Source organism: Mustelus asterias, chromosome 3, assembly GCF_964213995.1.
Source record: "Mustelus asterias chromosome 3, sMusAst1.hap1.1, whole genome shotgun sequence".
NCBI classification, from domain to species: domain Eukaryota; kingdom Metazoa; phylum Chordata; class Chondrichthyes; order Carcharhiniformes; family Triakidae; genus Mustelus; species Mustelus asterias.
This window is the reverse complement of record NC_135803.1, coordinates 45,778,113-45,805,199: the sequence shown is the minus strand read 5'-3', so window position 1 is coordinate 45,805,199 and position 27,087 is coordinate 45,778,113. Positions and strand designations below refer to the sequence as shown.

General features: G+C 40.5%; 1 protein-coding gene across 1 annotated transcript in view; it reads right to left on the bottom strand.

Annotated features, from left to right (window-relative positions):
* Window positions 1-25,389, bottom strand: part of lekr1 (Leucine-, glutamate- and lysine-rich protein 1) — a 154,980-nt gene extending 129,591 nt beyond the window's left edge. The window contains exons 1-2 of the mRNA XM_078202251.1: window positions 25,239-25,389; window positions 22,746-22,854 (exon numbers count right to left, since the gene is read on the bottom strand). Of these exons, the coding sequence (XP_078058377.1) occupies window positions 22,746-22,854; window positions 25,239-25,303 (174 nt within the window). The 5' untranslated portion in view covers window positions 25,304-25,389. The remainder of the gene's footprint in view (window positions 1-22,745; window positions 22,855-25,238) is intronic.
* Window positions 25,390-27,087: the final 1,698 nt, after the last annotated feature.

The window sequence follows — 27,087 nt, the reverse complement described above, 5'->3', positions numbered from 1 at the left end:
GGTGATGGACATTGAAATCTCCCACCCAGAGTACATTTTGCACCCTTGCCACCCTCAGTGCTTCCTCCAAGTGTTGTTCAACATGGAGAAATACTGATACATCAGCCGAAGGAAGATGGTACGTGGTAATCAGTAAGCAGTTTCCTTGCTTACTGATTACCCGGATTCGAACCCGGGTCCTCAGAACATTATCTGGGTTTCTGGATTAATAGTCGAGTGATAATACCACTCGGCCATCGCCTCCCAGACGTAGGAAATACATTGGTAGGGTCAATGGAAGTAACAACTGAATGCTTCTCAGCCACCAAAAACACAGCTGACTCCTCTAAAGAGACAACAAAGACTTCATAAGGTGGGTCGATCAACTGGAAAAGCAAATCATCCTTGAAGACCTCAGCCTCCAGGAGATCACTCAGCACTGCAAGGGATTCTTTCTCATAATTTTCTAGACAGAACGAACTCAGGTCCAGCAGGTCTTCATGAGGATCAACAGCCTCTTCTGTATCCCTGACCACTATCCTTCCTTTGTTAACAGCTGAGAGATTCATAACATCCATCTCTGCCCTGGGGTCTGGTGGATGGTGTCTCTGTAAAGAAAGAAAGTTATTGCTGAGTGTATAAACTTGCTCAGCTTCTAAAGGCTGAATTTTCACTGCTTCTAAATAAAAAGTTGAAGATGGTTGCATGAAAGGCAATGAGTCATTCAAGTGATAAGTATCATCTGATTTCTTTCTATGATTCCTGGAAGTAGGCCAACATTGCCACTCAACAAGAATGTATCTTGATTGTGAACAACATAGAAAGAATAAACAATCTGTCACCCCCTTGTTGCGAAGAGGAACAATAATCCTGCCTTTGATTGGAAGGTCTATGCTGCCTGGAACATGTAACTTGATATCTGATGGATGAAGGGTCATTGGCTGAAGCCAGTCGAGATCATGTTCTAATATGTTAACAGCAGCACCAGTATCAATTTCAAAAGTAGTATTGAAACCTTGAAATTTGGACTGTAACTGACCAATAATCCAGACTAAGACTATCAACTTCCCTTAGGAACTCTATAATTTTGTCTTTTTCTTAACTTTCCATTACTTGGATAGAATGTATTTCATAAATTGTTTCTGGTTTACAACTTCAGTTAAAATTGTTGGATTTGCAGAAATGCTTCAAATGTCTAGTTTTGCCACACTGGAAGCATTCTACAACCCCTGTTAGGATGTCCTGATGTCTATTTGGATTTCCACATCACAACATAAGAATCTCAAAATGGCTGCCAGTGTGGGGTTTCCTGCCCTTTCACCTGGTTTTATGGGTTTTGTTTTGAGTGGGGTTGCTGCCCGGGGACTGGCCCAGTCAACAGCACAATATGAAGCCTCAGAATTGCACCATGTTATAGCCCATTTAAATTCACTGAGCTGGAGAAATTTTCATCCCAAACACCCATGGCTATGCGATCATGGATTGACTCGTCCTTCAGCACCCCGTATCCACAACAACTAGCCAGGTATGTTCAAAATAGTTTAATCGATTCCCCAGATTGCTGTGACCACCAGTTAAACATGTTTATTCAATTAATAAGTTTTGCTTCAGGCTTAAGTAAGTCACAGAGTCACTGAGGTTTACAGCATGGAAACAGGCCCTTTGGCCCAACTTGTCCATGCCGCTCCTTTTTTAACACCTAAGCTAGTCCCAATTGCCCACTTTTGGCCCATATCCCTCAATACCCATCTTACCCATGTAACTGTCTAAACACTTTTTAAAAGACAAAATTGTACCCGTGTCTGCTACTACCTCTGGCAGCTTGTTCCAGACACTCACCACTCTCTGTGTGAGAAAATTGCCCCTCTGGGCACTTTTGTATCTCTTCTCTCTCATCTTAAACCTATGTCCTCTAGTTTTAGAATCCCCTACCTTTTGGAAAAGATATTAACCATCTAGCTGATCGATGCCCCTCATTATTTTATAGACCTCTATAAGATCACCCCTCAGCCTCCTATGCCCCAGAGAAAAAAGTCCCAGTCTATCCAGCCTCTCCTTATAACTCAAACCACCCAGTCCCGGTAGCATCCTAGTAAATCTTTCCTGCATTCTTTTGAGTTAAATAATATCCCTTCTATAATAGGGTGACCAGAACTGTACACAGTATTCTAAGTGTGGCCTTACCAATGTTGCACAACTTCAACAAGACGTCCCAACTCCTGTATTCAATGTTCTGACCAATGAAACCAAGCATGCTGAATGCCTTCTTCACCACTCTATTCACCTGCAACTCCACTTTCAAGGAGCTTTGAATCTCTACCCCTAGATCTCTTTCTTCTATAACTCTCCACAATGCCCTACTTAACTCCCCAACCCTCCCCAAATGAGTAAGTCCTGCTCTGGTTCGATCTACCAAAATGCATCACCTTGCATTTATCTGAATTAAACTCCATCTGCCAGTGTCAACCCACGAGCCCAATTGATGAAACTCCCACTGCAATTCTCAATAACCTTCTTCGCTGTCCACTATGCCACCAATCTTGGTGTCATCTGCAAACTTACTAACCATGCCTCCTAAATTCTCATCCAAATCATTAATATAAATGACAAATAGTGGACCCAGCACCAATCCCTGAGGCACAATGCTGGTCACAGGGCCTCCAGTTTGAAAAACACCGCTCTACAACCACCCTTTGACTTCAGTCATCTTTGCATCCATTTGGCTATCTCGCCCTGGATCCCGTGAGATTTAACCTTATGCAACAACCTACCATGTGGTGCCTTGTCAAAGGCCTTGCTCAAGTCTATGTAGACAACATCAACTGCACGGCCCTCATCAACCTTCTTGGTTACCCCTTCAAAAAACTCAATCAAATTTGTGTGGCAAGATTTTCCAATCACAAAGCCATGCTGACTGTCCCCAATCAGTCACTGCCTCTCTAAATCCCCGTAGATCCTATCTCTCAGAATACCTTCTAACAACTTACCCACTACAGACGTTAGGCTCACCGGTCTGTAGTTCCCAGGCTTTTCCCCGCAGCCCTTCTTAAACAAAGGCATGACATTTGCCACCCTCCAATCTTCAGGCATCTCACCTGTGGCTGTCGATGATTCAAATATCTCTGCTAGGGGACCCGCAATTTCCTCCCTAGCCTCCCACAGCGTCCTGGGATACACTTCATCAGATCCCGGGGATTTATCTAACTTGATGCGCTCTAAGACTTCCAGCACCTCCTTCTCTGTTGTATGTACACTCCTCAAGACATCAGTATTTATTTCCCCGAATTCCCTAACACCCATGCCTTTCTCAACAGTAAATACTGATGAGAAATATTCATTTAGAATCTCACCCATCTCTTGTGGATCCGCACACAGTTGACCTTGTTGATCCTTAAGAGGCCCTACTCTCTCCCTAGCTACTGTTTTGTCCTTTATGTGTTTGTAGAATCTCTTTGAATTCTTCTTTTCCATATCTGCCAAAGCAATCTCATGTCCCCTTTTTGCCCTCCAGATTTCTCTCTTAACTCTACTCTTACACCCTCTATACTCTTCAAGGGATCCACTTGATCCCAGCTGCCTCTGCATGTCATGTGCCTCCTTCTTCTTCTTGACGAGAGCCTCAATATCCTGAGTCATCCAGGGTTCTTTACTTCTACTAGCCTTGCCCTTCACTCTAAGCGGATGTGCTTACCTTGAACCCTGATTAATACATTTTTGAAAGCCTCCCACTTCCCAGACGTCTTTTCGCCTGCCAACAAACTCCCCCAATTAACTTTTGAAAGTTCCTGTCTGATACCATCAAAATTGGCCTTGCCCCAATTTAGAATTTTAACTTTTGGGCCAGACCTATCGTTCTCCATAGCTATCTTAAAACTAATGGAATAATGGTCACTGGTCCCAAAGTGATCCCTCACTAACACTTCTGTCACCTGCCCTTCCTTATTTCCCAAGAGGAGGTCAAGTTTTGCTCTTGTTGGGCCATCCACAAATTGAATGAGTAATTCCTCCTGAATAGACTCAACAAATTTCTCGCCATCCAAGCCTCTAATACTTTGGCTGTCCCAGTCAATGTTGGAAAAGTTAAAATCCCCTACCACTATCACCCTATTTTTCTTGGAGCTATCAGTAATCTCCTTACATATTTGCTCCTCAATTTCCCGTTGACTATTTGGGGGCCTATAATACAACCCAATCAAAGTGATTCCCCCCTTCTTATTTCTCAGTTCTACCCATATAGACTCAGTGGGCGAACCCTCTAATATATCCCCTCTCAGTACTGCTGTGAGGTTTTCCCTAATCAAAAGTGCAACTCCCCCTCCGCTCTTACCTCCTGTTCTTTCTTTCCTATAGCATCTGTCAAAGGCTTTAAGAATGATTGGTCCATGGTGGACTCTTGCACCCCTTGCTTAGGAGAACATAATCTGCTACTGAAACTACTGTATAAAGAAAGGAACTAATTAGAATCTTTTGATCTTTTTGGTGAAAGTCTCATGCTGCTTGGAACCGGAGAAAATTACATTTTGAAAAGTCCCACTGTTGGCTTTTCTGCAGAATCCCTAGACAGTCAAATGAGGGGGGCAAAGACAGGGACTGCTTACCAGGTACAGTTATTCTTACCTCTCCAATGTGCCTCCTTTTCAGCCAATTTCTTAATGACTTGCTTTCAAAGATTTCTTCATTCTGTGGTTCCTTCAATAACAACAATGTGTTATTTTATATCAATGTCTCTGCTACTACCACCATGTTCTGAGATGTGTCCTTCTATCTTGATTCTAGACATGGGACTTGGTTAGTAGACAGACAGTAGACATACGCTAGTATCTGTGTAACACTTCTTTAGTAGTTCCACATATAAACAGGTTTCAGAGTAGACACATTGCCCCTAGGCATGGTTCCAACCTCATTCTTGAGAATCTAACACATGATTGACTGATATCAGTAGTACATCATCTACATCATACAGTAGCAGATCTCATCTGTTAACCCTTTATTCTACACAGACCTAGAAATGACACGAGGAAAAACACAGCCTTTAACACGAGGAACAATATAATAGATCTATTATATTGTTTGTTCTTACAGTCTTCATTTGTTTAAAGCTGCACATCTTCACAAATTTAATATGAATCCTAGTGAGGGCAAATGCAATGTTAGGCATTATTGGCATATTTTGACCTATTATGGCAAGATCTGAATCATTTCTCGCCACTACTTTTTTCTTCGCCTTAGTTCTTGTTCTGATCTGGTCTCAATTTTTTTTATTTCACAGTTCCAACTATTCTTTTTTTCCCAGTCCTGGTTCTTGTTGTTGCTCTCACTCCATTCTGCTTTCTTCTTCTAGATGTTAGGGATCAGATCAAAACCTCTAAGGTATACTATGAAGTTAGCCTCGCCCCAACTTCTTTTGACTTTGGCATTAGGGTGAGCAAAAGGTGTTTTGCTCCAAGTATGATTTGATTGACCCACTTAGAAGCTTTTATTAAAACAAACTTTATTTAATAACACAGTTAAAATATAACAAAAAGAATCAGCATAACTTTTACCAATTGAAAATACTTAAACATGACAAGGTATAATTCTTACACTAGAACCAAAGAGATGGTTAGTGGTTAAGAATAACCCCACAGATATAAATCCCTCTTCAGACTAAATTAGCACAAACAATATAGGCTCATGTGGATGCTAGATTTCCAGCTTTTTAACCCCTCTGGTCAGACACAGAAATACAACTGTTTTCTGACTCCCGTACAGCAGCCTCCAGAAAAAAGGATTTATTTCCTGACAGATCCCAGTCTCCAAATCCAGAGAAAGAGCTACCTCTCTCTAAAGATCCCAAGCAGCAACTGGACTTATTTCTGTGTGAGCCTAGTCCTGTCCAATCAGATGATATTTTTTATCAAGCAAGTTCTACACTGAAAAACAATAGGAGAACACACTAAAGTAACAGAACTGCATTAGTCCAGATTAAAACAGACATTCTAGCAATTAGGATTAATAATGCTTCTATAGTATCAACAGGGGCTGCTGGTTACAGACAAAGCTGCACTGATGTATAGAACTGACTGCTAAAAAATCTTGCACAAGTAACATAACACAAATACATTTCACAAAGGCACAGTATCGTCACACAAGCCTGACTCTGGATTATGTTCATGTTCCATACTATGCTGAACCATAGAATCTGTTCCCATGCTTTCCTGCTTCCTTTTACCGGCCCAAAAATCCAGATCCTGCTCCTATTCTGCCCTTCCTTAAGCTTTCCTAGTTTAAAGTATACATTCACTGCTTTCTCTACCCAACCCTGGCCCACACCCCACCTTACCATCCTTCCTTGTATTTTGGCATTGTGCACCAACATGTTAGCCTTTGAATCCTCTTGCCATACGTGGTAATGCCAAAATTAGCTTGTGCCATTTATACCAAGAGGTCAGTCTTTTGAGGGTCAGAAGAGAAAATACGTTTTCAAAAATAATGTATTATGCATTCAATAATTTTCCTTAAAAGCAGCCATGTGGTATAAGGTAAGCAAAAACCGGCAAATAATTAATATTATTTGGAGAGTTTACAACTAATGTTACAGGCTTGTTCAGCTTGTACATTTTATGTTATGTCATAGACCATTTATTCTAATGCACACTTTGTAATAACATTAAAAATGTTTGGTTCCCAATGTTCATTTCCTAATGAGAATGAACTGTGTACACTGTCAGTTTACCATATGTGACCATTTTTTCCTTTCTATTTTGGCAGTGATTTTTTTTCTGGCTCTGTTGCATATTAGGACTAAGAGTGATCTAATGTGCAGTTACAATGTTCTCAATTTAAAACAGGAGTTCCATTTTGTAAGCTTATTAAGTCAGTACACGTTGATTGTGCACATCATCAGTCACTTTTGTTATAAGGTCTGAGTTCTTATAATTGGTTGATAGCAAATCAGATAAAAGATATGAGTTTTAGAAAATCCACAAGCATTTTGACGTTACAAACAGTTGAGGTTTCAAAACTTAGCAAATTATGGGGCAATTATGGCTGCAAATAAGGGGAGACAAATAACAAAATGCAAGGCTGTGTTATAACAAACATATTCATCAATGTGGGAACTGTTATTTGTGCCAAAACCATGAATTTATTCTGAATTGCAAACTTTGTGCTTGTTGAGAATGCATAATACAACATATTGAGATCCAATCACCCTAATAGTTTCAGGGGGACAGTTCCCAAGTGAGAGCAGATGCATGTATGTGTTCTTTTCTGAACAGATTCCCTCCCCAGGTCAGCCTGATTGACAGGTTTGCTCCCATTTCAAGAATTAAGCACTCCAGAGGCTGCAGCCCCAGAGCAGGTAAATTTCCTGTTACTCAAACTGGATATCATGAGAGGGGATGGGTACTGCGTGGTTCGGCAGATCAGATTTAGTTGGGGGGGTTCAGTATTCGTAGGGTGGGATTCAAGATGAAGCACCCATTCACCTCCTGGCCCAAAAATAGTGCTCATAAAGCATTTAACTCTTCCAGGTGCCAGTCCTTGCCCATCTTTAGCTGCCATCCTTCCGAAGTAAGAAGTTTAACAACACCAGGTTAAAGTCCAACAGGTTTATTTGGTAGCAAAAGCCACAAGCTTTCGGAGCCTTAAGCTCCTTCTTCAAGTGACTCACCTGAAGAAAGAGCTTAAGGCTCCGAAAGCTTGTGGCTTTTGCTACCAAATAAACCTGCTGGACTTTAACCTGGTGTTGTTAAACTTCTTACTGTGTTTACCCCAGTCCAACGCCGGCATCTCCACATCATCCTTCCGAAGGGCAGGGAAACTTGGGCAATCAGTGTTAATTCTGAGAGAGATGTAGTCCAATGCACAAAATCTCATTAAAATATTTAAATAGACAATCTATCAGCTGGGAGCAGGTTAGTTGCTAGCCCCCACCCCTTCACTCCTCTTCCCATTTCCACTAACGCAGGAATGGGCTGTTTGAAGCAGGAAGGGTTCAAGTTTGAGATTTTTAAAATTTTTACATTGCACCCTTTTGTTCGAAACATTATTGCCAATGTCGCCAGTGCACTTAACAGTAGTCATTGATAGGATAACCCAGATGTTCTGTATCTTGTTGTATGATAAATGCTCTTATTGTTTTAATGAGAGTAACATAATAGGTGAGTTCTTAATTGATCTATAACATACTTGGCCCAACTTGGTGAGATTCTTCTCCATTGATGAGCTTCACTGGATGAAAATGTGGATTGCAGAACTGGCTTGATTGACTGTATTCACAATCTTGCCCTAAAATTCTTTAAATAATTCTTGAAGCTTGGAGTGCTATCCAGCGCAAGCCTCATTACCTGCTCAAATACCATGCAAATGCATGGTAATGTGTTCCGTGACAAAGTAAGCAATGATACTTTCTTATATCAAACTATTTTTTTTTATTTTTGCCTGTGGACAGAAAACTTGGTTTCTGATTCAACTGTCTTCCTTCTTGTGTCCCATTCCCTAAATCTTGCTTTTTCAGTCTTCCAATTTCCAGCATGGATTTTCACTGTTGAGATGAGTAACGCGAGTGGGAAATTTCCTTGCGCACCATGCCCGCCACAGGAGAAACTCACCTGAATGGCACAAACTTCACTCTGGGGAGAGGGGGTGGGGTGGAGTTTGACTTTCTGCCCCCGGATGTAGATCGGAGGTAAATCTCCACTACGGTTAAGGCAAAGCGGCAGGTCCCAAATCCACCCACCTGGAATGGGGATCAAACCCTGTGCATTTGGCACCAATCTGATCTATACCAGCCATCCAGCCAATAGCAATCCCACCTTCACCCTTCCCCACAATGAGTCAGACTCCAAGTTCATGTGACAACATACACTTGTACATACATTTTTGATTTTGATTTGATTTGATTTATTATTGCCACATGTATTAACATACAGTGAAAAGTATTGTTTCTTGTGCGCTATACAGACAAAACATACCATTCATAGAGAAGGAAACAAGAGAGTACAGAATGTAGTGTTACAGTCATAGCTAGGGTGTAGAGAAAGATCAACTTAATGCAAGGTAAGTCCATTCAAAAGTCTGACAGCAGCAGGGAAGAAGCTGTTCTTGAGTCGGTTGGTACGTGACCTCAGACTTTTGTACCTTTTTCCCGAAGGAAGGAGATGGAAGAGAGAATGTCCGGAGTGTGTGGGGTCCTTAATTATGCCGAGGCAGCAGGAAGTGTAGACAGAGTCAATGGATGGGAGGCTGGTTTGCGTGATGTATTGGGCTACATTCACGACCTTCTTGCAATCTTGGACAGAGCAGGAGCCATACCAAGCTGTGATAGAACCAGAAAGAATGCTTTCTATGGAGCATCTGTAAAAGTTGGTGAGAGTTGTAGCTGACATGCCAAATTTTCTTAGTCTTCTGAGAAAATAGAGGCATTGGTGGGCTTTCTTAACTATAGCGTCAGCATGGGGGGACCATTTTGTAGCCTGGAGCTATAAACAGCAATGCTAACAGCTCCAATTTTTTTCTATCACATGGTTGACCAGGAATCTCCTCTTATCTCCTCCTCTTAATACTTCTGGGAGGATTTACAAGTTGATACTCAAACTATGTATTATGAAAACACCATCCTTGGCCATCAAGCACTGGAGTGGGACTTGAACCACTTCACCACAAAACCTTCATTACATCATTTAATATATTTAAAAAAGTACTCCACTTCACAAAAGCTCATTTGAAACTTTAAATGTTCCTCAAGTACTTAATCCTTTATTAAAACAAACAGATTGGTAATCATGACCCTACATCAAAGACAGCTAATCCATTATTAACTTCCTTGAACAAACCTAGGATTCCCTACCAAGATATTGATTGGTTGTAGAAAACAGCCCAACATTAATAATAACATAATGATAGCCCTTGGGGTAATGTCAACAAACAGCTGTTGTAACTTCCATAAGAGATGTTTTCAACTCTGACAGATGCAGCCTATTGTTTTGAATATTTACTTCATAGCAGGAGTTTTTTTAAATCTCTCCCTGATTCAGGCAGACAGACATTTTATTTTTTAAACAGCTGGGGCTTTAAATAACTTCACTGTCTTTACCTGTCCTTCAAGATCATTTCTGACTACTCTAAAAATTTGTAAATCCTATACTGTGAGTTAAAGCCCTTGCCACAGCGAAAATTGGGTCAGTTTGAGAGTTCAGATGACCCTGCTGAGTTCTGGCTTTCCTCATATGAGTTACAACCTGTCCCCTCTCCCATTTGGTGAAAAGAGACTTGTTGGAAATGAGGGCAGAATTTCTGAATCTGGGTCCTGTGTGCCATTTTCAAAGTCCACAGAGTCTCTATGACTCTACAAACCTCCATGCCTCTGTTTTTGTTTCTCTCCCAAATCTTTCAAACACTTACTTTTGATGGAATTACTGTCCTGTATCTTGACAAAATGTTTTCTTACAATCTCTCCCTTTGTCTCCTAATTTCTTGTTGTATTTTTCCATGGAGCTTTCATCTTTACCTCTGTCCTTTCCTCTTTATGTTTGGAACTTGAGACATACTTAGTCTTGGCATGTCTCATCCTCTTTTTCTGGAATTCTCACATTATTTCCTTTATTTGCTGACAAGGATACTTACAGGCAGACACTTTGCTGATATTAAGTACTGATGAGTGGTTGCCCAGAAATCATCAGCAGCTCTGGCATCAAAAGGAACATCAAAGTTTAAAAAAATTCTGCCAGGTCAGAAAGAGTAGAGGTACTCCTAAAACTCAACAGGAGTCATGACAGATCTGCACCTCCACAGCCCACTCCATTCCAGCTTCCCAAGGCTTACTGGAGACAAGTAGCTAAAGCTCTTCACTTAGGTGAACAAACTGTGGCAGTGCCATGCTGATGAGCTGCAATTAGGATCAATTTCCATTAATTCTCAGGTAGCTGGAGTCGGGCACATGCTCATGTGTAGCCAGCATGCTGAAACCAAGATCTACCCTATTGTCTCACAGGAGTATATAACCAGCATTGATCATTTTTTCTGACAACAATACAGTTGGCTAATCAGTTAGCTTCAAAACTCAACAGGTGTATTTTTAAAATCTGAAAACAGAAACAAAAATAAAATCAAGAAAGCCACTCTCACTTTCTCTTAACTGAATATTTATAGAACACAAAACAAAATCTGATGTGTAATCAGAGCACTGTTGTTTCATCTCTCGCATAACACAGAACACAAAAAACTACAAATGTGGCCTCAAGATTAAGATTAATTAAAGAAAAGCTGCTATGCAAAAAATATTTGCTACCAAATAAATCTGTTGGACTTTGACCTGGTGTTGTGAGACTTCTTACTATGCAAAAAATACTCAGGGATGAAGAAAATATCCCATTATTGTTGCTGACTGAATAGTACAGATGCATCCTGAGCAATTAGGGACCCAACACATGCTCAGAAATGCACAAGCCAAATTTAACTCAAGTCACGCGTTCTGGCACAAATATCACTTTCAAGCTTGCGCTTATTGGAGGCCCTGTGACCATCAATTAAAAACTTTAACAAAGGCATTAAAATCCAATGGTAATTCGATGGATAAATTTGTTATGTTATTGTAAAATTAGCAATCCTTGTTGAGTTTTTTGGTTTTGTTTAAACCCTTATTTTGAATGTTAAAAATTTCAGTTACTATGAATGAAATGGCAGCTGGGAAATTGTAAAGAGAAACTCATGCATGACCGGTAGCCAGATTATAAAATTGCAGCGTAATGCATTTCCATCGAAAAGGGAACAGCTATTGCGCATCACACAGTGTGACACCTTGAATATTGAAAACACCTATCACAACAATAACCGAAGTAGAAAAAGGTATAACAGATACTTTTGTGTTTTCAATGAAATGCACACAAAATCTAATATCCAAAGGTAAATTGTTTGGAAGTATTGCAATAATGTCTACATATGAATGTGCACATAAACACTTCTTATAATTTATTGTTTATTTGTCTGTGCTACATATATATCTCTATTAGTTTTAAAGTAAATTTAGAAGAAAATGTTGAATACTTCTCTTTCAAATTGTGCTCCATTTATGATTTTATTTATTTGGATTTTTAAGAAAACAATGATATATGATTTTTTAAAATCATATTGTTCCCATAGACCAATCAAGCTCACCAAGCTACAGTACACAATAGCAATCACAATTAAAATTACCATTGGGGAAATCAATGAGCTATTACTGCATAAAATGAAATCCACTAAATTTCCACCAATGCCTGGAAACGATTTTAACAGTATCACTTGTGAGTAATTTTACTCAAATATAGAGAAACCAGCTCTGTTTACCAATAAGCAACCAATAAGATTCCCAGAAAGTAACGCTAATGATTACTGCTGGCCAACGGGATGCTTAACACATCAAAAATATTTGAAACTACACATCATGCATGTTGACAAAGCTGTCCAATTTAGACAACAAACTAGTTTCTTCCCCATAACCATGCAAATTAGTTCTCATTGAATACACGTCTAATTGCCTTTTGACAGTTCCTTTGGAAGCTGATTCTATCACTATTTCAGGTAGTATAAAATCAAAATACTGTGGATTTTGGAGATGCATCCGTGGAGAGAAACAGAGTTAAAGTTTCAAGTCCAATATTACTCTTTGGAATGGGCTCAAAATCTGTTTCTCAATTCGTGCAGTTGAGCTCAGTTTTAATGACACCATGTATGCCCAAATAGATGGTGTTGCCATGGGATCCCTCTGATATTCTGATATTCGGGTAAGCATTCTCCAAGGCGGCCTTCACGACACATGACAGCGCAGAGTCGCTGAGCAGAGACTGATAGACAGGTTCCGCACACATGAGGACGGCCTCAACCGGGATCTTGGGTTCATGTCACACTATCTGTAACCCCCACGACTTGCCTGGACTTGCAAAATCTCACTGGCTGTCCTGTCTGGAGACAATACACATCTCTTTGTGCTTAATGCTCTCTCCACTCACATTGTCTGTACCTTTAAGACTTGATTAGCTGTAAAGACTCGCATTCCAATCATTATTCATTATTCTGTAAATTGAGTTTGTGTCTTTATATGCCCTGTTTGCTGTTTGTGAGCAGATCTCCCACTCACCTGACGAAGGAGCAGCGCTCCGAAAGCTAGTGGCATTTGCTACCAAATAAACCTGTTGGACTTTAACCTGGTGTTGTTAGACTCCTTACTGTGTTATCCCCCCCTAGCCCCAGTTCTCGCAAACATCTTTATTGGATTCTATGCAAAACATGTTTTTGATAGAATGACACCTATCCTCTTATCCTGTGCATATTTCAAAAATGTGGATGATATTTTGCTTTATTTAAATCCATAGCTGCATGTAAAACTTTCCTTAAATGCCTTGTGTGGCACTTCCACCGTGTTAAATGGGATAGAGTGTTATAGCAATTCAAGACTGGGTGACCATGAGGCACTGTGGACCATCAGCAGAATTGTACTTCACCACATTCCCTAACCTCATGGCCTGGCATATTCCCCACTCCAACATTAGCACCAAGCCAGAGGATTAACCGTGGTTCAATGAAGACTGCAGGATGACACGCCAGGCATATCTAAAAATAGGGTGTCAACCTGGTGAAGCTGCAACACAGGTCTACTTATGTATCAAACAGCATAAGCAGCAAGTAACGGACAGAGCTAAGCGATCCCACAACCAAGGGCAATTAGGGATGAGCAACAAATGCTAACCTTGCCAGTGACGCTCACATCCCATGAATGATTTTTTTAAAAATCAGCCATTAAAGCATGCAGTGCAGACTAACCAGATGTTATTGAAGTTCCAAGGGTTAGTAATGAGGAGTGATTACATAAACTAAGCTTGTATTGCTCGGCCTTTTGGCAAAGATCATGCACCAGATCAAGCTCAATGCCTTATCTTGTCAGCTTGGATCTTGTATGTTTCTCTTGTAGAGCCCATGAATTTACTTTTTGGAGCAAACAAAGAGATGGATTCGGGCTTGCCTGGTCCACTCTGCACGTTGGCTTTGCAAGTTTAAGAATGGTGTATTGCCTGAGGTATAGGAGGCAAGAGGTGATTTGATTGAGGGTTTTGGGATTTTAAAACAAATCTTTGAGGTAGACAGACAGAATTTTTCCATAATGGGGGAATCTAGTTCAAGGGAAAGTAACCTCAAAATAAGAGCCAGGTCATTCATGACAGAGGTTAGGGAACACCTCTTTCCCTTACAAAACATTGTAGATGCTATCTTAATTGATCATTTTAAATCTGATATTGATAGATATTTTTGGCTGAAGATATGAATGGATTGGGGTAAAGTTAGATCAGCCATGAATGGCAGAACATGCTCAAGAGGCTGAATTGCCTACACATGTTCCTACATAATTTCTGAGACAGTATAATATAATTATTCAATTTATCTCCCTGGATCACACAGTACCTACATCTAAGAAGGCAAGTGGTTAATTCACTCTCATGCCCTCAGCAATACCAGCTACTAAATGTGTATTCTGGGAATTCAGGAAAATTCTTCTGATTTTCACATCTGTTCTCTACTTCGAGCGTCTCTACAGCAGCAGGGATGACAGTGTGAAATTAGCAATGTGGGAAATTGAAACTGCATCCCACATCACCATAATGTGATTCTTGGTGATGTAACACTAACTTAACTCTGTTCCATTTGTGAATTGATATGCTAGTTACTGTAAATATGGAATATATTCACCTTCCAGACAAAAGTTACAAATGTAACCTTGCAAGAAACCTAACCCCACTACATCTAGATAAGTTTCTCCATATCTTCCAAAGGTTATCTTTCTGAAATTACAGAATTTAATATTACAGAGAAAGGGAACATCAAGTGATTTTATTCAGTGAATAAAAATCAAGTACAAAGAGACAACTTAAACTAGGCTGATGATGAAAAGAACACTCTGTTCTCACAAGCTGTCACTTCTTTTCTTTCTGAACAAACAAGCTTAGATATTGTACATACTGGCTCCAAAAATTGCTGTCTGGAAGCAACCAACCAATCTTTCACAACTGTAGTGCTGTATTTGCCAAAATTGGTTTAATTCTATTCCAAATATATGAAACTGATAGTTAACACTGCAGTATATTCTCTGCCTTCTTAACTGTCGTAAACTGTTTAATACCTTAAAAAAAATGTGTTGCAGAAGAGGAAAATAGTAACAGAAACTGCTGATTTAGTTTTCTTGGCACAAAAAGGCTAGATTTCAAACATCCCTGGTTAACGCAGAATTCCAATTTGAGTAATTTTACACACCATGGAGTAACACTGCCAGATACTCCAACACCCTACAAAATATACATTCTTTAGAACAATTTAAAACCAACCCTTTATTATAATACTTGAATAGATTGCCACAGTTTTAAGAGAACAGAGAAGGTGATTTTAATTGTATCTTTATATGGAATTCAGCAGAATAAAAACAAATATGAAAATATTGAAATTCATTTTTTATTTGAAAGAAAGTTACATGAGTATTCAAAGCTGTCAAAAGTATTCAGACAGAGTGGAAGGGAGAAATTTCCCATTGGTGGAAGGAACAAGAGCCAGAGGGCACAGATTTAAAGTAATTAACAAAAAGACCAGTGGCAACATGAGGAAAACCATTTTTTTCAACAGAGTGGTTAGGATCTGGAATGCACTGCCTGAAAGTGTAATGGGGACAGTTCCAATAGAAGCACTCAAAATGAAACTGGACTACCTAAAAAGGAAGAATGTGCACGACTACGGGCAGAAGGCAAGGTAGTGTCAGAGAGCCAGCACAGACTTGATGGGCCGAATGGCCTCCTTCAGTGCTGTAACCATTCTACGATTCTGTCACTTCAGGACATTAAAAGATAAGTCTTTTGTGAAGGTGCTCAGTAGCTAAGATTATGAGATGACTCACACTTAACTTCCAGATTATGAACAGATTGTCCAGTCTTGCATCCTCTCTTAACTGGTCATGAGTCTCAATTTTTACAATCCCACATAAACATTAAAGGAATTATATTTTACATAAATGTTTGATGGTTCCAGGTTTAATCCTGGTTTATTTACTCGTTTTTTCAGATTGCATCTTCTTTAGTGTTTTGCACATGACTGCCCCACCCCAACTCTTAAAACTCTTAAAAATGAGCAATACCTCACAGAATAAACAAACATCAAATGCGATCATTGAAAGTTGATATCCAGGAAACATGACTGTCCATGACTTGAAGTCTATTCATTATTTGTCAGCTTCCTGTAATAAAGGTTCATTATTTAAGGTGTATATGACTGCCCTAACTGTCATTCACATGAAACATGACTCGACAAATGATCAGAATTAATTCAAAGTTTGTGGCATGGTTGAAATAACAGTTTAAAAACTAATAATGTATCTCACAAATAATATTTTTTACTGCTTATTTTATTTTCAAGGAATACATTGTGGTATTGCCACAAGGCGCATGTACACTAAAGAATTCACAAATGCTGCCAGACTTGCTGAGTTTTTCCAGCATTTCCCAATTTAGTTAGGTTATACCAATAGTTACAAAACGGCAACCTGATAGTAGTAATAATCCAGCAAGATGGCAATCCTGGTACTCAGTATCATACTGAGGAGTGACACGTTTGAGAGGAGACTGAGGCTATGAAAGACGCAATACAAATGCAAGTTATTTTGTGCATATAGAAGACAGAGAGAAATTATGAGACAGAAATTGCAACAAATATTATCCTGACAGGAACCATTAACAAGGCTCATTAAAAATAAATCATTGATATTGTCCAGCTTCCATTTGTTCTGCACATCAGTGTGCTTAGGGATGAGAAAGGCAGTCACAATCCAAATGTCTCATTTCGCTTAGTTTGAGTCTCCTCCATTTAAACTAACTGAAAATTCAAAGTCTTCTGCTCACAGCAATGCAAAATCTTCACACTGATGCACTATTTTTATTTCTACTAATTTTAATTTAAACCTTTCTGTAGTCATCAAGCTCTCTTTTTTCTGCTTCTTAATGAAAGCTGATAGGATTCATTTATAAGCTGCGTCTTTCTGACACAGAAGTGATCGAGCACTGTGTTTTCATGAGCCTTTTTGACATGCACTATAGATGGTAGAATGCAATTAAGTTGCACTAATGTAAGTTTGTAAACTCTTGAAATATTAATGCATTGTGTGATACCCTTCAGACCATTGTTTTAGAATGTGTTCATTTATTTACCATGAATAATTATTGCTGATACTAAAATAGTGAACATTGAAGATGAATCCATTATCTCTAATCATAACTCCTAGTCGATAATTAGCCCCATCTGTTTCTGATGGTTCAATTGACTTTTAAAGGTATCAAGGTACACATCACAAAATGAAAGCTGCTTCAGAGCATGTAGAACCATACTTGAATTTTCAAGATGGTGTGGGCTGGCCCCTGCCACCCGAAGAGTGGGCAGAGTCAGCAGCCCTGATGCCATACATATTACACTCTAGCAATCATTGATTGGCATAAAGCGGGACCTTCGCCCCTTACTCGGAAGAAATTTCCATCTTGGAGAGCTGCCAGCCAATCTGGGCTTGCTGGCCAGAAGAGGTCACCAAGCTTTAAGGGAAGTGTGCCTCCAATCAGATGAGGGCTTTTTTTGGAGGTCCCACCCAGGATGGAATTTACTCTATTTTTGCATTTCCCCCTCTGAGCTGCCACCTGTTAATGACCAAAGGTCATTAAGAGGCCACTTAAGGACCTTAACTGGGACATGGGCGGGCTTCCTGTCAAAGGCCCTGTCCGCCACAGTGTAAAATTGCTGCCAGGTTGGGGGCATGTGGGAACCTAGAGGGAATCCCATCATGGCATTTCACTGCTCCCACCACCACTTCCCCCCCCACCTCTTAGAACTCATTATAGGGTGGGAAGAGCATAAAGTTCTGCCCATAAAGTACTTTGTGTTATTAGAGGCCAAAACTGGAATTAAAGTTAATGCTACATGGTACATACATAGAAAGAGTAAGCCATTTGGCCCTTCAAGCCTGCTCCACCATCCATTATGATCATGGCTGCTTATCAAATTCAGTACCCTAATCCTGCCTTCCTCCCATATCCCTTGATCCCTTTAGCCCGAAGAGCTATATTTAATTTGTTTTTGAAATCACACAACTTTTTGTCCTCAACTATTTTCTGTGGTAGTGAATTCCACACTAGTTATCTCGGATTGCAACGGGATCTTGACCAATTGGGCCAGTGGGCTGACAATGGCAAATGTAGTTTAATTCAGATAAATGCAAGATGATGCATTTTGGTAGATTGAACCAGGGCAGGACTTACAGAGTTAATGGTAGGGCATTGGGGAGAGTTACAGAACAAAGAGATCGAGGGGTACAGGTTCATAGCTCCTTGAAAGTGGAGTCACAGGTGGACAGAGTGGTGAAGAAAGCATTCGGCATGCTTGGTTTCATTGGTCAGAACATTGAATACTGGAGTTGGGACGTCTTGTTGAAGTTGTACAAGACATTGGTAAGGCCACACTTGGAATACTGTGTACGGTTCTGGTCACCTATTATAGAAGAATGTTATTAAATTAGAAAGAAAGCAGAAAAGATTTACTAGGATGCTGCAGGGACTGGATGGTGTGAGTTATAAGGAGAGGCTGGATAGACTGGGACATTTTTTTCTGCAGCGTAGAAGGTTGAGGGATGATCTTATAGAGGTCTATAAAATAATGATGGGCATAGATCAGCTACTCCCCAAAGGTAGGGGAGTCTAAAACTAGAGGGCACAGGTTTAAGGTGAGAGGGGAGAGATACAAAAGCGTCCAGAGGGGCTGTTTTTTCACAGAGGGTGGTGAGTGTCTGGAACAAGCTGTCAGAGGTAGTAGTAAAGGCGGGTACAATTTTGTCTTTTAAAAAGCATTTAAACAGTTACATGGGTAAGATGGGTATAGAGGGATATGGGCCAAATGCGGGCAATTGGGACTAGCTTCGAGGTTTAAAAAAAAGGGCGGCATGGACAAGTTGGGCCAAAGGGCCTGTTTCCATGCTGTAAACCTCGATGACTCTATGACACACATTCACCACTCTCTGGGTGAATAAATTTCTCCTCACCCTTTATCACCTCCTCAACCTTAAAGGTTGACCCTTTATCCTTAAACTATTACCCCTAGTTCTGGATTCCCCCACCATCGGGAGCATTCTTTTTGAATTTAACCCTGTCTAATCCTGTTAGAATTTTATACATTTCTTTGAGATCCCTTCTCACTCTTCTAAACTCCAATTAATGTAATCCTAACCGACAGAGTCTCTCCTCATATGACAGTCTTGTCATCCCAGGATTCTTGGCATGGGCTTGCAGGGCCTGTTCCTGTGCTGTACTTTTCTTTGGTCTTTGTTCTTTGAATCAGCCTGATAAACCTTTGCTGCACTCCCTCTGTAGCAAGAACATCCTTCCTCAGATAAGGACACCAAACTGCACACAATACTCTAGGTGTGGCCTCACCAACACCTTATACAACTGCAGTAAAACATTCCTTCCTATTCCTATACTCAAATCCTCTCACTGTGAAGGCCAACATACTATTTGCCTTCTTTACTGCCTGTTGCACCTGCGCACTTACAGAGTTGTATGGAGAGAATGAAATAGGAATCAACATAGAGCGAGTTCCTAGTTTGGGCTATATTTCATACATATGTAAATAATTATATGTTGGCAATAAACATTACAAATTTACAGGCCTCTGAACCTCTTAGTGAGACCTATAGAATAACCTACTATCACACATTTGTTTAAAAGTCTGACACTGGTAAGCATTAGGCCAGAGTTGGTTGGCATAACAATGTTGACTAAGACTTCTTTTTTATTTATGAAATGCAGAGCAAATATTTTAACTATAGGGCCAGGTTTCCTTTATTGCAGTTGCATTAATTACTAGAAGCATAAGTCAGGCAATCTCCTGCTGGGACTTGGAGTATTTGCCCAAGCCATGTCAATAGTCCTTCAGAGGCAAATCGTAAAAATGCTAATTTTACCTTAACTCTTCTTACAATAATTTGATTAAGTAAAATAAATTAATATTCTTATTTGTTCATAAGAATGGGAGAAAAGGTTTTGCACTATTTAGAAATTTGAATAGTTTAACTATAAGCTGAGTTGGTCTATACAGGTGGTATCTGATGTAGATTATATTCAAAGGTTTTGTTCTGTACTTTCAGTTCCTGAAAATCTTGGCTACACTGAACCAGTGACAATGTACATACAATATGTGAATCAATCAATCCCACAAGCTGAATAGCCAAAGCAAAATATTCCGGATGCTAGAAATCTAAACTAAAAACAGAAAATGTTCGAAATACACAACAGGCGTGAACTCTATTTCTCTCTCCACAGCTGCTGCCAGACCTGCTGGGCATTTCCAGCATTTTCTGTTTCATTTATTATAGTTGAATAGCCAATTGTTTTCACTTTGCTGTATTGATTTACATGTTTAAAAAACGACAATCCACAACATTCAGGTCATATGTGTTTGCATGTGAAATGAAAGTGAGATTATGGACCATAACTTCTGAGCTCCCCAGTGTCGGATTTGGGAGTGTACCCAAATGATGCGCTAGGGAATCCCTTTTGAAAGATAAAAGGTAATGGTTTGCACAGCAGTTGCCTAGAAGTGCGAACATCCTCTGGGCAATTGTCTTGCACAGTAAGAGTTTTAACAACACCAGGTTAAAGTCCAACAGGTTTATTTGGTAGCAAACACCATTAGCTTTCGGAGTGCTGCTCCTTCATCAGATGGAGTGGAAATGTGCTCTCAAACAGGGCACAGAGACACAAAAATCAAGTTGCAGAATACTGATTCTCTTGCGCCAGGAACATCTGAAAATGCAATTTAAATCATACACTTCCAGCTATGTTACACAAATAGCTACCCAGAAAAAGTTCGAAGAATTAAAATCTCTTCTAACTTCTGCATAACTATTGGACAGACACAGAGCAACCCACCCACACCACCCCGCCCCCCCCTCCCACCACAGGATTCCCCCCACACCCACAACTCCCCAGAGGACTCTCTCAACCCCCGCTACTCTCCCACAGGCTCCCCCCCTCACTTTGATGCTCCAGGGGTCTACCCTACCCCCAACTGCGTCCCTCAATGGGACTCCCCCATCCTAGATTATCCCACAGCATTCAACACCCTATCCTAACTCCCAATGTGAGTCCCCCTGGTCCAACCCCCAACTACCCCTCACCTTTGGGATTCCCCCCACACCTCCCACCTCCCCAGGGGACTCCCCCACCCTGGACCACACTCCCGCCACTGGATTACCCCCATGCCCAAACGACCATGTCCTAACTACCCCCAACAGTATTCCCCAACCTGACTCCCTATGGCTCCCCATCTGAAGCTGATTGCCACTCCGAGGAAGTTACAGCCCATATGTTTTCTTAAGGCAAAAGCAAGTATGATTTTTAAAAATAACAATAAAAAATGTTAACATCAGCAGACAACTATGCCTTCATCCGTTGCTCACAAAGCTGCATTTTAATCACTATAGTATCTGAATTTGTTAAAAGGACACTAAAGTATCACATCAACACCCTGACATATTAAAAGATGCTTTGCTCCAGTGATATCAAGGATTCAGATTCTACCTGCTGCTCTCAAGCTTCAATCATAATGTCACTGGAAAGAGCCTTCATGATAATAACTAAAGGTGGAATTGTAAACATAATGGGGGCGATTCTCCCATCCCGTTACGCTAAATTTTAGTGCAACAGGCTGGGAAAATCGCGCATCGGCCGATTTGTGAGATTCCCGCATGCGATCGCACCGCGCTTGCGTCTCCCGGGCCTGGATTTCCGGCATTGTCTACGGGGCGCCAGAAATCAGCTGGGAGGCAGGGCTAGCATTTAAATAGTATTTAACATTATATTTAAATGCTATTAGCAGGCCTGGGCTGAATTCTCCAGGCCCGCTAGCATTTCCCACCCCGCCAGAATGTTTCACCCCAGCTTGGAGTGGAGGGGGGCGGTGGGGGGGTGGTGAAGGAGGAATCTGGAGATTGGGGCTGGGCCGGAGGGTTCAGGACGGGGTGCTGCGATCGGACCATGTGGGGGGGTTGGGGGGTAACACTGCAGAGGTCCTGGGCTGGCCAGCGATTGAGCTGGCCAGCAAATGAGAGGATGACAATTCGGGGCCACTGCGCATGTGCAGAGGCCCGCTGGTTTCAGCTTCCCGGGTGTGAATAGGCCCAGCCTCCTGAAATCTAATCATATTCACGCTGGAGGCCTCTGCATTGCACAGAGTGTGGGAGATTATAGTCTGAACTCCCACTGAAAAAGACAGTGTGAATTACTGCAGTTTTCCCGCAAATTCGACACTTAGAATGTTTTGGAAGAATTGCCCCCAATGTCTAATCATAGAGTGTTTCTGACTGGCAGCTTCAGAGTGTGAAGTTTCAAAACAAAATCAATACAAATATTTACCTTAGTAACATTAAGAATTATTAAATCAATTCCGTTCAACACTATTCATATTTATTTAAGGCAGATAAAGTTGGAAGCAGGAATGAATATCTGTACTAAAACCAGAATATGCTATCTGCTATCAAATATCACAGGCTTAAAAATATGAATATATTTCAATCATATGCATCAATTATTCTAAACATTGTCAAAGCCAATTAGACATTGCTATATGGTAATGGTAAATACATTTATCTTATACAGATCATAACAACTCAGTACAAATAGAGACAAAATATTTTATAGATCTTTTCTGATATATATAATCAAAAAATGTTTGCTTACCTGTTGGATCTCTTCAGGTAAAGGGTGGACTGGGACATGGCGTTCCATGGTGATCTGTTTAAGTTGAAGATCAAAACTGTTCAACATTACCATCAAACTGATGCTGTCCCTGTGGCAATATAGAAGGAAAGATTTGCATTGAGACAGTGTCTTTCATAACCTATGGACATCCTAAAGCACATGATATGCAATTAAGTACTTTTTGATGTGTGGCCACTATCACACAGCAGTCAATTTCTGAACTGCAAGGTCCCATGAGCAGCAATGTGATAATGACCAGATAATCTGTATTTTTAAATGTCATTGAGTGAGGGATAAATATTGGTCAGGACACTGAGGATAATTCCCCTGCCTTTCTTTGAAATAGTGCCATCAAATATTTTATGCCCACCTGAGAGACCAAAGCGGGCCTTGGTTTAACATTGTGAAACTCAGCACCTCCAACAATGGAACACTCACTCAGTGTCTCCTAGTTCTTTGTGCTCAAGTGGCTGGAGTGGGACTTGAACCCAGGACCTTCCAATTCAGAGGCAAGAGAGTAACTGAGTCATAGCTGACATACACATGTTACAACTAAAATATGTAAACCATAAAATAAATTGCAATTTAAAAGCAAGGCATGTGTAACTTTAAGCTTGGCTAGAGCAATGCTTGGGAACGGAAGCAAAGTAATGTTCGTGGGCTGTGCAGTTGTGATTAAAACGATATAAAATTCTTCTACAGTATAGTGGTGAATCACTGTGAACATTACCATGGCACATTCCTGTGAAATATTCCAGCCTCATATCAAATTCCTGTAAAAAATTAGTCACCAAAATTGAAGATCACAGTATAACTCAGACTTCAACAGCTTGGAGACAAATCACAAGATTTTAGACACACCTGTTGACAACTCTTGGAATGATATGTCAAGATCACTGAACTAGATGACCTACTTACACATTAAATAGCAGCTTAAGTGTCAAAAAACATTTTAAATTTTTTTATCAAATTCATCATTCACTTATTAAACTGATCTTTGAAAGTTTGTCACCAAAAGTAGCTGAGTTTACATCTGATTGACAAATCCTAAAAATGTATTGGCAAATTATATGTACTGTAAAGACAAGTCATGACTCCTTCTTATTTGTTTTGCTGTTAAAGTATCTTGGAACTTCCTAAAATATGTCAACAAATACATTTCTTCCACAAAACTAATTACCAAAGGCACAGTCACAGAAAGATGAAGAAAAAATTGCATTTATATAGTGCCTTTCATAACCATGGGATGTCCAAAGTTGTTTTACATACAATTAAATATCATTTTGAAGTGTAGTCACTGTTATAATGCAGGAAATATAAAAGGTAATTTATGTACTGCAAATTTCCACAAACAACAATGACCAGATTGTTTTTGTGATGTTGATTGAAAGATAAATATTGGCCAAAACTGAAGATAATTCCCCTGTTATTATTCAAAATAGTGCCATCCAATCTTATACATCCACCTTTTTTTGGATCCACCCAGAGCGGACTGGGCCTCAATTTAACACTTCATCCAAAAGAATTGAGCCATGACTGATTTTCACTTTTTAAAAAATCCCAACTGTTCCCAGCTAGAGTACATTTTATTTTGCCAACCAGAAAACAGTAGACAAATCACACCAATCTATGAACTCTATACATGTAATGACCATAATCGTCTGATACCTGATAGCTAGATTATATGACAGCTCAGTATACATTACAACAACTTACATCAAAATTACATGTGAAGCCAAGATTATTCAATCATTGCACTCCAGGGCACAATAACACAAGACTGGCACAATCTGCAAGCCATCTGAAGAATAATGTAATACAATAACAACACAGAACGTTTCAAACCACCTTCAACAGAGTGGAAACTAGCAAACGGTCACTGGATGGTAACAATAGCTTATTGCAGACCAACACCTCCCGCGGTTACTTCTTATGAGGACAATTCCACCGTGTGGCGTTTTGCTTCTAATCATACCAACTTGCACCGCAACTATTGAAAAACTATCAACCTACAGATCATCCATGATTAGAATTACTATCCCCACTATTTTTGTAATGAGATATTTGGGGATGGCGGTGTCCGTATCGGAAATAGAACACAAACAGATTGACTGGCGAAGGGTCATTCGGACTTGAAACCTTGGCTCTATTATCTCTCCACAGATGCTGTCAGACCTGCTGAGATTTTCCAGCACTTTCTGTTTTTGTTTCAGATTCCAGCATCCGCAGTATTTTGCCTTTAACAAAACAGACTGATTTACATCATCTTTTTAAAAAATCATGAATAAGCAGCCTCCCTAGTGAGTGCCTACAGCTTGGTTCTCACTAAAGGGACCTGGGTGTAACTTGTTGGGAAAGTCTGCGCCGGCATCTCCACATCATGACTTTGTAGCGAGCAGCCTGCAGCCAGCCGCAGCGTCGGGGTATTTTAACCGAGCGGGTGATAAATTAATTCCGCTTGAACAAACACACCGAGAGATGGAGGTGCGGGGCTCTCCCAGCCTCGCTGCTCGGAAACAACATTCACTCGTTAGCATTTAGTGGATGGAAACAGCGGGGCATCCACCCGGAAACAGCGCATCCTGCCGACCCAGGCCGCGTTCGCTGTAACCAGGGAGACCACGCCGCGGGGCGCGGTGACGCCATCGTTCACGCAGAACGTGGGGTCTCGACGCTCACCTGTCAATCACTTTGCTGCATTGCACCTTGCCTGCCCTGTTCGGGAACCAATGCTCCTGATGACCAGCCGCCTTCAGGCTGTGTTTAATAGCAACAGCATCATGTTTGGCAGTAAAGAAACGTCACCACACCTGGCAACCTGCAAAAACTCAGAAAAAAACTGACACCCAATTCAATTTTGCAACTCAAGAAAAAATGTATAACCAAAAAGAGGCCCCAGATAAAAGTCTCTGATCAAAGTCACTGTTTAAAGGGAACTGAATATACTTATTAGAATTCAGAAAGAAGAGAACAATTTGCATTCATATAGCTCCTTTCAAAAACACTGGACATCCCAAATTGCTTTACAGCCAGCCAAGTACTTTAGAAGTCAAAGTTACAAAACCAAAGACCCCGGTCATCTTCTCTTGAAACATCAGTTCTGCTCTTTCTCCACAGATGTTGTCAGACTTGTCGAGATTTTCCAGCATTCTCTGTTTTTTGTTACAAAATCAAAGTTGGATTCCACCAAGGACCAGCACTCAGCCCCTTCCTCTTCCTGATTGTCAGAGATGCTCTAACTGAGCCAGTGAGACAGAACGTGCCATTGTCAACAGTATTTGCAGATGACATCAGCTTTGTGGTGGGCATGATGAGAACATGACTGCGTATCTGGAGAACTGAAGAAATGCAGTGGATAACAGAGATATGAGGATCAATTTGAGCCTAGAAAAGAGGACCAGAGTGAAGGTGCATTGATTACATGTAAAGAATAGAGAAAGTAAGTAGCTTCAAGTACCTGCGTTCAGTGCAGAAGATGGAAGTAGGAGAATGGAATTTAAGCAATAGATTAGCTCTAGTTGAAGTAATTGGAAGTGCAATGGAGTGTTACATGATAGAAAAATATTGCTGAAGCTGAAAGGAAATATCTGCAAGACAGGCCTTTGATAAGGTCCCTCATGGCAGACTGGTGCAGAAGGTGAGGTCGCACAGGATCAGAGGTGAGCTGGCAAGGTGGATACAAAACTGGCTCGGTCAAAGAAGAGAGGGTAGCAGTGGAAAGGTGCATTTCTGAATGGAGAGTTGTGACAAGTGGTGTTCCTCAGGGATCAGTGCTGGGACCTTTGCTGTTTATAATATATATAAATGATTTGGAGGAAAATGTAACTGGTTTGATTAGTAGGTTTGCGAACGGCACAAAGGTTGGTGGATTTGCGGATAGCGATGAGAACCATCAGAGGATACAGGAGAATATATATCGGTTGGAGACATGGGCGGAGAGATGGCAGATGGAGTTTAATCTAGACAAATGTGAGGTAATGCATTTTGAAAGGTCTAATACAGATAGGAAATATACAGTAAATGGCAGAATCCTTAAGAGTATTGATAGGCAAAGGGATCTGGGTGTACAGGTACACAGGTCACTGAAAGGTGATCAAGAAGGCCGGGGCATTGAATTTAAAAATTGGCAAGTCATTTTACAACTTTATAGAACCTTAGTTAGGCCACACTTGGAATATAGTGTTCAATTCTGGTTGTCACACTACCAGAAAGATGTGGAGGCTTTGGAGAGGGTACAGAAAAGATTTACCAGGATGTTGCCTGGTATGGAGGGCATTAGCTATGAGGAGAGGTTGAAGAAACTTGGTTTGTTCTCACTGGA